Raw genomic sequence first — 17,392 nt, forward strand, 5'->3', positions numbered from 1 at the left:
TCACTGACAGCAGGAACTGAGCTGCTCCAACTACAGAGGGGGAAGGAAGAGAAATACTGAATGCCTAACTCAATGTGCTGAGATAAATGACTCTGTGTAGAAACCCACTAAAACAAAGCAACGCCCACTCATGACTCTATGCTGTGGGTATACGCTACAACTCATTTTTTTTCCCAACCTCATTTCACTTTAATTACTGAAATAACCCTCAAGGTTGGCGACTATTTATTATTTCACCAAACACACACATCGATCACGAAGAGGACAGAATACAGGCGTACATATACGTTCTCTTCTTCACTGCTTTCAACTGCAGACCCTGAGCAGGACACTACTTACTGTTCAATTAGCAGTACGTCCAGCAACGACACTAGCAAACAGTTACACGGCAAGTTCGCATTAACAAAAACACACCTAACAATTATCACACACACGTTCGTGCCAGATGTGACATCGCCCAAAGGAGGTTTTTATACATCCAGATGTGTGTAGAAAATCCATAAGTGCTGACTACACTGACACCAATACAACAGAGCAAAACTAAACAGCCACATTTGTTTCATCTTACACGTGCCCAAGTATCAACAGATTGGAAGCAGACAGCTGGAGGCAGGTGAGGCAGGTGAGGCAGGTGAGGCTGGTTTCTGATGCATTCATACCCTCTGGTCATTTACTCGACAGTCTACTGTGATCCTTAGCCAGCCCGGTGTGGCTTAAATATTCACCAAGTTACCCCTCTACGCAGCCACAAGCCCAGACTCACTGCAGAACCGCTCAGAAATCTATTCATACGAGACTTTCTAATGGACTCCCCCAAGCCATGGGAGCAGGAATTAATGGATTATAATATGGAGAGAGGGTTGAAAGCAGAAGGTTTGTGTCATTTACCAGCAGCATGGGATCCACCTTTGAGGTGCCTCATCAGGAAGTGTTACAGCAGAGCGGAGGAGCCTCGACTAAACAACGAGCTGGCTTTTAGGTCCAACTTTGTTTTTCCTCACCGTTGAATATTCACGTGCACAAAATCAATTCAACAACGGCTCCTCGCATCAATTTATGCATGGAGGAATTTATCTATCACAGCCCTCCCCACGCACGCCACAAAGGCAGTTCTCTGGCTTTTTGTTTTCTGCGCTGAGAGATGAGGAGCTGAAGTCTGACAGGAAGGATCCTCTTATGGTCAAAGCAGGCAGCGTTTCCTACCACGCCATCTGGCTGAGCTCTATCTATCTATATACGTGACACTTTGAGGCTGTCCTTATTTATTTATTAATCCTCCACTGGGGCTGGGCAATGTGACAGTATGTCCCATGAGGCCACAGAAACTTGACACACAAAGAGATTTTGCTGTACTATTTATACCAAGGTAGTTCATTACTTATTTTATTATTTAGCTCATTTTAAAAAAGGTACACTGTGGAGTGACCACTAGTGGCGACAGGTGATTTGTTGGTTTCATTTGCATTGCGTGCACACTGTTTAACACCACCCTACTAATTGACAGTTGTTTTGATCTGCAAAAAAGTAGAGCAATGTGTCAACAAAGGCAAAGAGGAAGAAGAGACCGCAAGCTCGCAGACATGGATGGAAACAAAACAAAAAATGAAATCATCATTGTTTTGTGAGAAAGAGGATGCATTAATCTGGCGTGTTAACCCTTTAGGATAAACACAACCTTCTGTTAAACACTGACTGCAAACATAACGAAGACTCACTGCACCTTTAAAATCCCTCTGGTTGTATTCGGCTATAATTGATAACGTTGCTGATCAGTGAGCACAGTGTCATTGCAGTATTTGATTAACGGGGTTGTGACATCAATGCAAAGAGAGATAATCCCATCTGGCTATGTACAGTGCACATATACTGTCAAAGAACATTTCCTGCTTAGCACACAACCCTAACCCTTCTAAAACAGTAACCAGGAAAACCTCCCGGTTAGTGGTCAGGACGCTTTGTGAGTGTCATGGTGAACACAGACCAGCAGAAGGCCGATGAGACGGCACAAAAACAGAATGTCACAATAAAAGAAGGAGTGAAAGTTCCCACAAAAACAATCAATCTCTAAAACAACCTAAAAGAACTGTCTAAAACCATCACCTCAAATAAATACGAGCAATCGAAGAAGAAAGGATATTGACATCTGGTAACAGCTGTTTCACAATGAAGACTGTATGTGACTGAAGCACAGCACAGGGTGATAATATAGAAATAAACGTCCTCCCAGAAATCACTGCCAGTCACTGAACTCGTAGCTTATGAAAACTATGAGATTTGCTCCTTGTGGTGCCAAAGCCTTCGTTCAGGATACAATGCCAAAGCAAACACTGAGCAGCATGTGTGAGCAAACCACTGACTCACCGTTGACAGGCGTGGGGGCGGGGCCGGTGCGGTTCTGGGAGCTGGCTCCTCCAGACGGGGTCCGGGTTAGTCCTGACGCTGTCCGGCTAAAATCCCTAAATCCTCTGCGAGACAAGTCTCCTACACCCAAGGGGTGATGGGATAGCGTCCGTGGTCTGAAGTGCCTCCAGCGGCAAGTTTTAATGTTCAAAAGAATCTGGCTGAGGTCCATAGGTGTTGGCGATGACGACGACGGGAGTGATGAAGAGGAGGGGAGGTGGGAGGAGCTGGTTGGGTCCGAGGTATTGGTTTCTGAGGTACTGGCGTTGGAGTTGCGGAGCGGAGAACTTGGAAGTGGTGAGGCGAGTGGTTCGGGCTCCGGGTCAGAGTCCAGGCTCTGACAGATGCTGTCTAGATCTGCGTGCGCTCGGTCCAACAAGACCCTGAAACCAAAGCAAAAACCATCAGAATGAATCAGTGAGCCATCCGAGGTCAGACGCAATTACAAACATGCTGTGGTCGTTATCAGTGCATAGAGTGTTGCACAAGTGTGCCTATTTCTTGCATAGCACTCATGTAATTACCACGTCCAGTGGGTGAGCACCAAATATAGAGAGACAAAAAACAGGGCAAAAACATGTAGTTCTGCCATGAGAACAGAACACTTATGTAATGGAACCAGTTTACAGCCACGCTGCAGCTTCATGAGGCTGAAGTGCTTGTTAAAATCCAGAAAAAGAGGCAACATTGCTCTTCAGGCTATTCTAGAGCATTAGCACTGGTGCTGTACAAACCTCGGTGGCTGGTGTCAGAGCAAAGGCCATGCTGTTAATTAAATGTACAGTGTACAGGGACATTTTTACATGTACTGGCAGAAATGTCAGGGAATAACCAAAGTCACACAAAAAAGACACACTTATGCTCGTCTGTACTAAATTTCATAGCAATGTCCTAGTTGAGATATTTTACTCTGGACTGAACTATAAAGAACAACAAACAACCCTGTAGTCCTCAGAGGCCCACTGCTAGTCTGGCAAAACAAACATAGTAAGCTCCCAGTTTTCTAACATGATCCAGTATTGTTATCATAAGTACACATCATACTGAAGAAGACAGACAGTCTTCAGTCTCCCTTGGGGCAAGCGATAAGGTCGACTGCAGACAGAAACAGAACATTTCTAATCTCGTGCGTCTGTGAAACAGATATGGCCTAACTCGGTCGCTCTCCCCGACAACACCCGGCACTGTGCAAGCCGCCGGCTAACTCCTCCAGCCAGTGCGCTTTATTCAATCGTCTGTGTAATTACGGAGGAGATATCAGTGTGAGCTGCGGGACACGTGGCTGTTTTCTGATTTGTCTACAGGCCATGGCGGCAGGTGAATCCTAAAATGGGACTGTCATGTTCATCATTTCACCAGCTTGATATTTATAATAGAATGTGCACGCCAACTGATGGCTGGTAACCTGCCAAACAGCCTGTATGGTAAACAACCTCAGCAGCTACAGCCAACACTTGGCTGAATTTCCCCTCTTCAGTATTGGTATTGGCAGCATTCCTACACACATTTCATTTCTACATTTTCTTTACTGAATTTATCGATTTTGGTATGTCATGAATAGGATGAATGCACAGTCGCTGAGCAACAAGCCCATCATATCACCCTTCATTTTCACATTTAGCTTTTAAAGCAGCATGAAACAAAAAGAAGAGGTCAAGACATTTTTCTGTGATTTAGCCAAATGTTCCAGGCTTGGAAACAATCCACTCCATTTTGCTTGTGTACACGCAGAGGAATCGGAGCATCGCTGATCAAATCTCAGCAAGTGTCAGGAAACAAAGCAGCCAGACTGAACTCACCTGCCCCCTCTGCCCACGCGGCGCCGTGCCAAACCTATGCAGCGCCGTGGCATGTTCAGCGAGGTCAGACAGTAGCGGAAGCGAGGGTCGCCGAGCCCGCCCTCTGACGGGCTTACCCAGGGCCAGTTGCCACTCTGATCCGGACGAGACTGGAGGAAGACGAAGAGGACATGCAGAAAGAGAAAATAGGGGAGAGACATTAAAATTGAGAGCAAAGAAAGAAAGTGCAAAAGACAAAGGCTAATCTCCATTATTGCACTGTTCTGTCCAGCGGAGAGAGGCAGACTAACAGCCAGGGCAGCCAGACTGACCAGCCTGCTGTTGGCACTATAAATAGAAGCATCCGAGTCACAGGAGGGCACTCACAGCGTAGTACTGACAGCCCGCCTTCCTCCTGAACGCATAGCAGCCATCTGGGTCATTCTCCTCTTCTGCCTCTGAGGAACCTGAATGGATCTATACAATAAAAAAAAAAAAACTTATTAGTAAATGAAGATTAGGTTAGGGCTCAAACCCTTTTATAGTTAGCATTTTAGTAGCCATGCATGGTTTTCAGAGTTGCTGAAGAACAGTCCATTATTGGCTTGATGATTACAGCTTTGTTCCCACTGTCTGTTCACAGCACAACAAAAGTTAATCCACCCATCGTGTTACCTGTGAGAAGGGTTCTTCGTCTGAGCTGGGGAAATCATACTGGTTGAGGTCCTTGGGATTGAACACAGAGGGCCCTGAATGTTGAGGTGCTGACAGAGGTGGGATCTTGGGTTTCCTTACATAATTCCTTTTGGTTCTCACTGCCTCCGTCTTCTCCGGCTGCGAAGAGGAAGAGGAGAGGGAAACAGCGCTCAGTGTTTATGCTACAGTCTGCGTGATGAACAAAGGCATTTCAGGATGCACAGCGATCCCGTTGGTGGTCTATGCACCGGCGACGGAGTGTGTGTAGAAGCGGCCGTGAGTAAAAGAGGCATTGATATGCAGATGGCAGCATGCGCCAGATGCTGCTGCCGAGCCAGATGGCCGCCCCCCCCCCTCCTCCTCAATCCACCCCGTGCCACAGCTCACCCTAACTTCCCCAGTGGGACGACCCCTCCCTGTCTGAACAGACTCCAACTCTACTAGGATTAGTCAGATCCTATTCAGCCCTTAGACGTGGGGGACAAAGCAAACAGAGAGGCAGGGACTCTACAGCGAAGAACTGCTGTGTCAAATCAATGGGAGAAGTGAGGGTTAGAGTGATGAGGGAGGAGGGGTCAGAGTTTAACCAAAACTGAGCGTTTGTAAACAAAAGGGAAAAGTCAACCAGCTGGTAGAGGAAAAGACGGTGGGGGGAAAAGGGGGGAGAATAGTTGTCTCCCTGCTGGGCAGTGGGGAGGGGTGGTTGGACACTGGAGCTAATGAAGTTAGAATGAGAGGTGACATGGAGTTCACCACAGTGCTGTGTAATGAAGTGCTGCACTGCCGAAGCGTATGGCACCCCGGCTTTAAATGAGATGCTTGGAGTTTGAAAGGGTTGGCCCATAAAGCATGTTCCCTACTGCCTCGATGACACAACCCTGAACGGTCTTCAGGCTGAGGGCGACCCGACAGCCTGGGAAAGTGGCTAATTCCTCTAATACTCGTTCTTTGGAACATTTAAATATAGTCTTTCTATTTTGTTTTCTGAAAAAAGATTTTCTGATGGAAATTACACATGCACATTTGCTTCCTTACCAAAAATCTGTTACCCCCTCCCTGTAGAGCAATGACTTTCAATAAATCACTAGTTGCCATTTAAAACGATGCACTCTCTCAACAATGGAAATGCCAAGGTCTAATTTGAGTTCAATACAAAGTACAGTATACTGCATTATGCAGCTCCCCGCTTCAGCCATCGCCACTGTGTGAACTGACTCAAGTGAAGGACAAATGTGAAGTCAATAACATTTTCTCATACAGTCAGTTCTAACGCCCACACTCATCAAGAGCCAGATAGGATGGAAATGATTTCCCATTCTGCTCCTGACATTATGAGGAGGAAGCCAGTGTCTTGGGAATGTAGATGGCCTTACTTTCTTGTAGTCCTTCATATCCAAGTGGTCCTGGTGTCTGTACTGGTTACTGTTGGACAGGGGAATGATGGGGATGGTGTAGACGGGCTTCACCAGAGCTCGCTGCGCAAGTGCCTCTGCCATCACCTCGCTGCCAAAGTCTGGCATTGCATTCCTGATGGAAAGAGAGCCAAAAAGTGGGCTTATTTAGCACTGCATATTTCAGCTGCAGACAACATTTAGGGATTCATTTATGGTTAAATTGAATAACTTTATAGCAAAGCATAATGAATTCACAGAAACAGGTCCAAGTAGTAGCATCAGTATCGCCAACACGAAGAAAAATACTTCTTAGACATGACACAGGGTCTAAGACCGCGCTACACAAACAGACCAAATGAGTGAATGTACTACTGTAAATTAAAATAGCACCAGCTGCAATTGATTTATTAGTGGAACAGCTAATTCCAACGTCTGACCAACAAATAAAAAAGGTTCATTCAAGGTTCTTTTCATAAAGTACTAAAGACGTTTCTCTATAAAACAACCCAGAGACTAGCCAATAAAAGAAAACCTGCAGGTAGCAGGTTTAACTTCGCCTAAACTGTCTTATCCCAAACATGTCAACGTTACATTAACAACATTTGCAAAGTATGAAATGTGTAGAAACCTGTGTAGAAACCTGTGCATGCTGCAATGTTCAGCAACATGATTGCAAATGAATGCTTAACAGTCGGCATAATACCATACAGCTGAGGCCAACAGCCAACAGAACCTCAACTTCAGTGCACACAATGGCCCAAAACACACTACTGTCAGACTACACACACCACTCACAACACCTGGGTCACTCTACACCAGCATAATATCATGAAGTGGGCCGGAGAAGCTATCTACGGAGAATAGAGTGGTCCAATCTGGGAGTGAACACTAGCTTTGATGCGCAGGCAGAAACCAGGCCGGGATAACAAGAGGAAATTGAAATGTCACTACAAATCAAAAGCACTTCAAGGAGAAGGGTCCAATTTAAGCTCACACTGACAGCTACTTTCAGGGAAAATTCATTCCATTCGGATGTCATGTTTAGATGGAACGCAAAGGCTCCACTGGGGGGTAAAAAAAAGAACAATTCAAAGTGGAGCTTGGGGAAAAAAAAAAATTAAAACACAAACTGATAGAAACATACAGTCTAGTGTAGATTGGAAAAAAGATTCTAGCAGAGAAGTCAATGAGCTAATTTGTTTCCCTACATCACTGAATAAACAGGGTGAACTCTAAATTGATAATGCATGCAAAATAGTGAACATGACTGTGGCCCCAATTAACAGGAGCAGTGAAGCCTGACTTTCCAGAGAATATGTGGTTGACTCTTTTAACCCATCAATCTGGTGTCCTAATGGGCTCTACTTGGGGTTTCAACTTGACGAGTAAACAAAAGCCTAATCAAACATGTAGGTTAACCACACAAGCAGTTCAGAACACCACATGTAGTAAAGGCCTGACACAGTCGCCATCTCAGCTTTTGGGAGCAAAACAATTAGTGTTCGAAAACATCATCAGAAACCATTCCCCAGGCACTGCTGGAGAGACAGGACGGGAGCACAGCTGCAAAACACAATACTATCCAATGTATACACGGACTCTCCATGAACATCTGTCATCTAATCCGACAACCGACGCTTGCATGTATCATACTCCTGCATCATAACTCCCTGTGAAAAAAAAAGAAAAGCCTCCTGATAGCAGCTACTTGCCTAACAAGTAGCTGATGCGGTGCAGACAACCATGTCAACGACTGCCTAACTCTCTCTCTGGGCCAATTTCACACACTGGTCTTTCTTACCTCTTCTCCACAATCTCCAGTGTGAGATGCAGCAGTTCCCTCTTGCTCTTTTCTCTCCTCTTGATCATCTCCAGGATGGTGACAGCTCGGCTCAGGTCCCTGCGCAGCTTCAGCATCTTCTCGTACGACGCTTCGTCGTTCTTTCGGTTCTGAAAATGGAACGGTGGTCAGATATGAAGCCACGAGTCTTCCCATTTATGCACAGACTTTTCACAGACATCGGGTTACTGAGGTTTTCATTTGTTGTGTTGTATGTCCATACCAGCAGGATACCTAAAGCACAGTATTCCCAGTCCCAGAATGGGTTCAAATGACAACAAGAAGCCATCATTTGCATGCAACAGGGAAAACAGCACGACTTCTCCCATCGGCCTTAGATTCCTACCTTCCTGGTCTGCATCTTCTCCGTCCGTCGGCGGAAGGCCACATAGGGGTCGCTGGTGCTAGAGCCATCCCTCTTCTCCTGCTTGACGTTGGGGATGAGGGAACCACCCTTGCAGGTTTTCCTCTTGCGGCTCCAGTAGTCGAACACCTCCTTGATCAGCTCGTCGTCCTCCTTCAGCAGCAGCTTGGCCTCCTGGAGACTGACGAGCTGCAGAGCAACATAGGAGAGGCCGAGTCAGTGCGATGTAAGTATTCGGTTGTTGGATGTGTGATGCAGATATAAACAACACAGAGAGAAAGAATTTTAAACAAGTTGCAGCCATGTTAAACAGCCAAAAACAACAAAACGAATCTTTTTGGATGGTCGCCGTGTGGTGGAGTGGAGGAGTCCTGTTGCTTTTAGGCACACCTCATGAACTCGTACTTCTAAGTTTAACAGATTTATGAATTTAAGTAACCGCCTTATTAGTCAAAGATGACTAAGTCCATGCAGTAGCTTGGAGTAGAAAATGCCGTACATTTCCATAACTATTAAAGAAACCACAGAGTACGGCAATGACCTGCCTCTGGAACGACTAAATTACAGAGTAAGAACCAAGATATTAGTCACTTCCAAGTAAAGCACCCATCAGGCTTAGTGGGTTTATTTATTCTATGTAAAGCCAAGCCAGAAGTATGTTGGTGCAAATACCATGCAAACTAGTATTGTTCCCCAGACGGAGTGACAAATACCTGCTGTCCACTGCCTTTCTCCAGTCGGTCTATCATTTCTTCAAACTGCAGGGCTGTGATTTCCATTTTCTTCTTCAGCTTATTCACAAACGTCTCATCCTCTGAATCTAGGTCGTAGTCTGGCTGCTCTGTATCCAAACTGAAAGCTGTGAGATGGAGAGGAGTTGGTTACTGAAGAGACACACACATTGATTCAAAGGCATTGTCAGGAATAGGGCTGCCTGAAGTAGACACAACATCACTTCTGTAAACACTTATGCGGGCTGCACTGTGCATGAACTTGGTGACTTATTATCAAATAACTGACACATTTCAGAATATTAAACATAATTTAATCAGTCAGTGAAAAAACAAACACCGACCTCGCACAGACTGACAAATTGCGGTGTGTGTTGGATTAGATATGTCAGATGAACAAGGCAACTCAAGAAAAATGTGTGTTTCAAGAGTGAATGTGATCCACCAAAGTGATATAAAGCCATGTCATGATTTTATGATGCAGAGTCATTTGTATTTAGCAACAGTGTATTTCAGGCAAAGTCAATAAACCCAAGCTGTGGGGTATGAAATGTAGGTGCCAAACGTTGTCACCATTTTATCATGACACAGGCAATGTGGGTTTTTTTGTGCCTTCACCAACTCAATGAAGCCATGCCTCAGGACAAACACTAGTATCCAGGCTGGGAACTTAACCAGCCACTTGCTCATAAATATTGCCTGGGGTTTAGGTTTTTCGCTCTACCAGTCAGTCTGGCCAGAATGTCCAGCCATGGCCTGGACATTCTCCAGACAATAACACATTAGTCTGGTACAATTGGGAAGTGGCTGTCTGCTGTAATCCTTCAGCTACTGTGACTGCTGGATGAAATAACGTATGTTTACTGCACTGTCATTACAAGAGGCACGCTCTGCTCAGCACATTACCCTGAAGCATTTGGAAAGGTGTGCAGCATTCCCTCTCACCACCCCACATTTAAACTGTTAGATAACACAAACACAAGGCTGCACGGTTCTAGTGAATATATCTGCTGCAGCTCTGGATTACATGTTGCTAATTCAAACACAGTGCATCTAATGGCTGCAGTATAAATGTGGAATATGTTATCAATATTTCATTTGTGTTGAGAAATACTTCTTCATTGTGACTTGTGGTCTGTTGTATCGGGCCATTCTCTCCAGATGAAGGAACTAGTATAGTCATTTTAGGAAGCAGAAAACGAACCACACCGACGGTAACCAACAACATGATGCTGTAGATCATATGCTGACACAGTGTATTGGGTGTGTGTGAAATATTTGCACAGAGGTGTGTGTGAAATTTTAAGCCAGGTTAACACAGCATGTGTGAGCACTTTTTGCTGCCGTGCTGCTGCCAGTCCTGGCTTCTACGTTGAGTTTGCTTTTGATAAATACAATACAATAAAAACCGGGTTAACAAGTGAATGTACTCTGTCCATATAAAGGCTAGAGCTTTAAATCTGAAGCCAATAAAAGACATATTTTCCTTGATTCCTTGAGTGGTAATCTACAGATGTAGACACTGAAACTGTACAGAAAGGTGCGGTATGTGGTAAAATGTCAATGTGAGTATGAACAGATCCTTTTCACTGTCTATTAGATAGGTTAGACCTGGACTCTCTAGTGAAGTGTTGCTGCATCTGCAGCTGGCTCACACAGGCAGTGTGGCTGCTCTAACCTGTTAACAGGGGGGCCAAATAAAAAGCACCATGTTCCCTGACACAGACGTGCTGCAGACGAGGGCTGTGTGGCCACGGCTTCAAGCAGCAGTCTGCTTGCAAACCTGTCATTTCAAATGTGAATCTGCCAAATTCACTCTTGAATGGAGCGTGCTGTCACTGCAACTCTTCGGTTCTCCCCACCAATAAACTACTGACCCCTAACTTGTATCAACCAGGGAGACGGCTCACAACACTTTCATACATTTACTGCTGTCAAACCCTCTAAGGATAAGAATGTAACGTGTGTTAAGACATACATACAGATATCCCTTACATAAAACCTTAGTCTCCACATATAATGCTTTTCAAATCCATTTTCTAAGCATGTGATCTTACAAATCATGCCTGTTTAACTAAGAAGTTGGACATCCCATCCACAATAATAAAGTCCTGCAAAACCTGAACTCAAACACACAACTCTCTCCATTAGCAGCATAAAGCCCCTGAAACCACGAGACACACCCGGAGCATCCGAACGGCAACATCACCACGTGCTCGCACACAACCAGCGCAGCTGAGAGGATAATCGTGCTGCAAGCGGCCTGCTACTCACGCTGTATGTGAATAAGCTGCTTTGGCATCTTGAACTCCCCGGGGTAGAGGGACTCGTAGTGCGTGATGTTGCGCTCTGCCTCGGGGACGGGGATGACCATGTTGTCCCGCTTCTCGCCGTATACCTGCTGCGCCGAGATGGCCCGCTGGAGATGGTGCTCCTGAAAGAGAGAAAGAAAACAGCCGTTTACAACCGACTGTCTGCAACTTGAGGTTTCCAGACTTTTTTTCCCCCAGAGATCCTCTTCTTGATTTTAGTTGTATACTGCTCTTTTTCAGCCAGACATGCTCACAATAGTGAATATGTGAGTCATCAACCAGTAGACAGAAGCTGGTTTCCATGGATATCACTTCATTACATGGATATGCATCGACAAATAAGTATACTGGTGTTTAATGGGATGGGAATAATAAATGAGCAAGATTGATTTAGTTTGTTTGTTTGCAGGCATACTGAATACAGGAACCCCACCCCATTTAAGAGAGCTCAACCACCACAAAAACTAAATAACCAAGCACAGGCTTCAACAGTAGAGACGAGTGGGTTAATTAATCAGAGATTACAATCAAACTGTCAGCAGACCAGCAGGGTCGTTTATCAGCATGTTGCAGAAGCTACATGGGGAAATAGCTGTACAATGACTGAAGCATATCAAAGTAATATAACTCAAAAAGAGAATCATTTACTTTTGGTGTTTTTTTAACATCTCAGTATTAGCCCTGAAGCGTGCGAGGGGCATTACGGCATGACCATTAACATGAGTGCCAAACGTGATGGCAATTATCCAAAAACCAAGCATTTAAAAACCGGGTAGGGCTGCCAGTCACAGATCCTCCTTTCCCTTTTACTCATTGTCTTTCAGTGTTTCTTCCTGCTGTTTCTCCGTCCTCACTTTCAACACTGCATCTAATCAGTGGTCTAAGCTCGTCTGAATAGGCTGAACATGCTATGTGTGATACTATCTCATGCCTATATGCAGGGTCTGAAACTAACACCAGGGGTCTGAAGATTTTCCATTGGGCCAATAAATCTCTGAAGGCTGCTGGCCACACTGGTGGGCATACGTTTGTCCCAAAATAGTCATGTAATAAAAAAAACTATGGCGTGAGTCTCTGTCGTATTTTGGTGTCCTTTATAGGCCCTCTGCTGTTTGACACATACACACACAAACAACACATGAGGTGCTGTGTGTTACTCTGGCGCTCAGCGATGGAGTTAGGGATTTAATTCAAATGTGACACAGAACAGCATTACTGTGTTTGGCCTGTACAGAATATGCTCGGCCGGTCCATGTTTTCACCTAACAGTCCCCTTGGCAGGTGAGTCAAAGAGTTAATGTGGAACACTGCCTATACATACCATTACAGCTCACTATGCTGAGGAGTGAGTCACCAGTAGAAGAGTGCTGCAGGGTTTGGGGTGGTGAACAGGGCCCGTCTATGACATACAAAGAGTATCTGGCAAGTGTAGTGGTGCGTCAATCCACTGCGAGGACAGAGGTGAGATTCACAGTCAAGCGTAATTGGACTTGAAAGCGTGTCCTCTCTGGCAAAGGTGTCATTCTGAGCCCTCCACAGGTAATCCTACTACCACAACAGTGACTCATCGTTTTCTTTTTCTGCAACTCCCAGCTAGAACAAGCTGCAAACTGAATTAGTTAGAGACAGTCGCTCTTAAAAAGTTTACAAAAATGCTGTTGCACATTCCGAGCCGCGGGGGTCATAAATTAAATACCTGCGCCTTTCTCCAGCACAGAATCTGCTATTTCAACTAACTCTGCAGCACAAGCAAAGATGTTGGCAAATGAGTCATACGGTTCGGATCTTGAACTCAGCCAGCGCAGAATGTTTTCACATTATGTAATCTGATAGTCACCTAAAAAAAAAAAGGGACGCTAAGAAGAATTCCACACCAACATTCAGTTTCAATGAAACACATACTGTTTAAAATATTACTAACACAATACTGGTACGCTTTCACAAATATCCCCATTATTGAACCTCCTTTACGCCCTAGTAACAACAAACAACAACAACATCTGCATCAGAATCACTGCAGCTCATTACAAACGCAGGCTCACTCTGTACTTCAGTGTGTGTAGGCCCCCTCTCAGCGGTTGATGCAACAGATGGCCAATCCAGTCCAACTGACTGAGGCCCATCTTGCTCTAACAAGTACTTTAACGGGGCTCCTACTCACTTTACACATTCACACACTTTTTTTTTTTTTTTCACAGCCACAGTGTCTTGTGAATTTAGAGATATGGGTCAGTGTTCAGTGACACACCAATTGTGGTTGGCAAATATGAGCATCACTGGAACCGTGTCTGTGCGCGGCTGATCTTCATTACTCCTGAACTATTACATTTGAGACACTTCCACACTTGCGTGGGAGTTTTAAGTGGTTAGGGCCTTAAGTATAATCCAAAGCCATGAGGAGCTCTGCGTGGAGTAACAGGAGAGCCATAGCAGAGCTGTGAGCTGGCATGGAAGGACCCAGCGTGTGTCCAGAGCTCAGCCATCTGCCCCTGGTAAGATTAGCAACAAGCCCAGAGTTGTACACTTTCTCTACAACCGACACACAAAGAAAACAGCTTATTGTGTTGATCGAAGCATTCTGAGTTTCACCTTGAGGATCTTGGGACTGAAGGGAAAGTGTTTACCCAAGAGGATTCAGGCGAGCTCCGTCACTGCCTGTGTGTTGATGGCTCTGTATGAGTTTGGTTTGTAAACATACTCGTACCACAAACAAATTGCCATCTATTCACAAATCACTAGTGGTGTGTCACCAACTTAAGCTGGCCTGTTACTGAATTTGGCATGTTCACACGTGCAAATCACAGGTTTTGGAGAAAAACAAACTATCTGGCTTCCATTGTTGCAGTGTGTGCACAGCCTTGTTCACTGCCCACAAACACACAACCACCTGCAATTAGCTAACAGTTTCCTGTGATCCTACATTTAACAACCCCTTGCTGAGCTGGTCTGAAACTGCAGGGACGGTGCTTCTCTGTCCCTAGGTGTTTTTTTTTAAAAGAGCTCTTAAAACTCAGTTTAGCTGCAATGCCAATCCCCTCGGCTCTCAATTGAACCGCAGTTTGACAGCTGATAGCACAGCAAAATCTATTTTACTTAGAGCAGACTGCCAGCCTTAACCGACGATTACAAGATAAAGCTACTGTACATCTACGGTGAAGGGAGCTGTGTCTTGAATTAGACAACCATTTAAATACTTTTAGGACGCGTGTCATAGTCAAAATAACAACTCTGGTTTAGCTTAATCACACCGCATAATGAGGTACGCCTAAAGGTCTGAAACACACAGACACTCATACTTAACTCATCTCGAGTCTCTCTCAAATTCAGACTGTGGAGGTTAACCAATCGGAGAGCACAAAGGCCCTCACCAAAAGGCCCCAGCCGGCCCGTGGCTTCAAACGCAGGACCCTCGCTGCTTTTGAATCCACACAGCCACCGCCATTCAAAGTCGATATGTGAAATCTCTTTCGTCTAAACGTCCATAAATACTGTATGCAACGATCCTCAGCGACAGCCACCTGGCATGACTGTGGCAGCCAGTTACATGGCTCTACTGCTTAATCAAGGAGCGGTCTGCGCCTTCTGTAAAGTCTGTGAACCAATACGAACTATACGCGCCGCAGGAGTTGCCCTCTGTGAGCCCCGCTTGTCTGACATGCCTCTGACCCCCGAGCTTTGCGAGTGAAGGAACCTGCACGAAGAGCGAGCGTAAAGAACCAATTAAAGCAGAGCCTGGCCCAGACCTGCCTTCGCACGCTTCTGCAAAGGATATGAGCTGGGCAGATTGCAGCCGGCTACTCTGAGCTGCCTCTCTGACCTAAAGATATCCTGATCTTTGGCAGCTGTGATCCCCACAACCGCCGGTTCACAGCCTGGGATTTCCTCTGCGGAGGAATTGTGTGGATGGGGATAAAGGGCTTTGGTGAATGGCACATAGGAATGAATGAATGAATGAACTAGGTTATTCTAGGATGTCTTGCAACTGTCTGCTTTTGTCTGAATTTAAAGTCGACATGTCACGACTATTTTTTAACGTCAGTCCGGGAAACAGAGCTGCCTTTACTCTCATTCTTCCAGGACAAATGAAAAATATAAAGACGCAAGAGTTCAAGGACACTTCAAGAGAAAACACAACTGAATGTTAATGTTGGCCATTAATGGAAGCACGGTGGGCACACATACTAAAAGCCCTCAGTTATAGAGTAGTTCCTATTACTAACTGCACTGCCTCTCAAAAAAAAAAAACCAAAACTCCAATTCTCTTTTTCTTTCAACACAAAATGTTCCCGGGAAATGAATATCTATTTACGTGTTCCTTCCATTCAATGTTTCCAAGAAAAATAGCCGACTCCAATAAAAGTTGCCATGACAACCAAAGTGTGGCCTCCAGCAGGTGTTTTCAGCTCGTGCCGACCTGAGGAAGGCTACCTGCTCACACGCTGACGAACATCCACAAAGCGCCGCAATGAAGCAACCAACCAACCGAAGAAGACAGGCTCGCGCTACGTTCCTTCACTTCTAATGAAACTGCAACAGGAGACGTGACTGTTTTACAACATGGAGAAGAATCAATGATCCCGTCAATAAACTACCACAAAATCATTTCATAAAGAGCTGTGCAACTGGAATCAGGGTGTGTTCCTTCAATCCAACACTGGTGGTCACTGGACCAAGTTCTCATTATTCTGAGGAGTATGACAATTTTATCATCTAAGGCGCCTTAACACAATTTTACTTCATCAAAAAAAAAAAATAAAAAAAAAATTACTGAAGAAAGAATCTGAGGTACAGAAATAATTTTATATGCCTTTGCAAATCTCTTGATTAACAATGACAGCCGCTTATTATGCAAAAAAAGGCACACCTAATAGGACATCTAAATGACCACTGTAGTTTATTAGTTTAATCTTTGATGTTGAAGGAATTCTAAGGTCTAAGTTCGCATAAAACGAGGGAAGTATCCAGGGTATTCACAATGAAAAGGCAAAATCAGAGAAAAAATAAAAAATAAACAACAATTTCTTTTCTGTATCCATGAATATCTGGTCATTAACCCTTTACATGTTTGGTTTTAATAAAAAATAAGTCGTAATGAAACAGGTGACTCTCACCTGCACCGCGAGGCCAGGTTTGACTCCACTTGCCAGCACTCAGCATCCTCTTTGGACTTGAAGGCCAGCAGCTGGTCGGTGGTGACCAGGCCGGGAAGCAGCGAAAAACTGGGGCGGCTTGGCCTGGTCCAACGTCTTGGCTACAATTGCCTAGATGGAAAACCGGGGAGGAGAAAACATGAGGACCGTGCAAAGACCTGACGCGGCTGCTAAAATGTATGGAAAGCTGCTGGCAAAGCGCTGAGCTCGGACTTTGGCTGCCAAACGGGAAAGCAGCCAGTGGCATTAATACTTCTCAGTGGAATTGGGGATGTGTCCCATTTCCTTAAGCCGGTGGACGAACGGACCTTCAACTGTGAAATGATTTCCATATTGGGTTAGCTACGGCTGACTTTTAGTTTGGACCAAGTAGGCCAATTTACCTCCTTCTGTTAGAAAAGCACTGTGATAGTTCCACTAAATGACACAACAGCCGGAATAGTGGGACGATTTTACTGCCCACAATTGCAGACCACGCTCTGCTTCTTCTTCTTTTTCGACAGTTTGACCACCGCTGCACAGGGTGTCGGAAAAGCGCTCCAGATTGTGATGTCCGGTGCTCACTGACCGTGTGTGTTGGATGGTTGTTGTGATGTTGTTCGTTGTTGCAGGGATTGTTGGCTTGCTTGCTGCTAGTTGGCTTCTGCTCAGCTGCTGTTTCTGCATGAGGGGCCAGCTGCTCCTTAGGTGCTGCTAGGTTACTGCATCTGCCGTGAACACTGTGGAC

General features: G+C 45.1%; 1 protein-coding gene across 1 annotated transcript; it reads right to left on the reverse strand.

The window, feature by feature from the left end:
* Nucleotides 1-6: 6 nt before the first annotated feature.
* Nucleotides 7-11,637, reverse strand: LOC118320967 (enhancer of polycomb homolog 1-like; the record flags this gene model as incomplete). Its single annotated transcript, XM_035652104.1, is given in 9 exon segments — nucleotides 7-2,783; nucleotides 4,200-4,348; nucleotides 4,566-4,655; nucleotides 4,854-5,012; nucleotides 6,248-6,401; nucleotides 8,070-8,218; nucleotides 8,455-8,661; nucleotides 9,186-9,331; nucleotides 11,478-11,637. Coding segments are annotated over 9 exon segments (1,695 nt in total), but the record flags the coding sequence as incomplete, so codon positions are not given.
* Nucleotides 11,638-17,392: the final 5,755 nt, after the last annotated feature.

This window comes from Morone saxatilis, unplaced genomic scaffold (genome assembly GCF_004916995.1).
Source record: "Morone saxatilis isolate NCDOM2014 unplaced genomic scaffold, NCSU_SB_2.0 Contig0, whole genome shotgun sequence".
Lineage (NCBI taxonomy): Eukaryota > Metazoa > Chordata > Actinopteri > Moronidae > Morone > Morone saxatilis.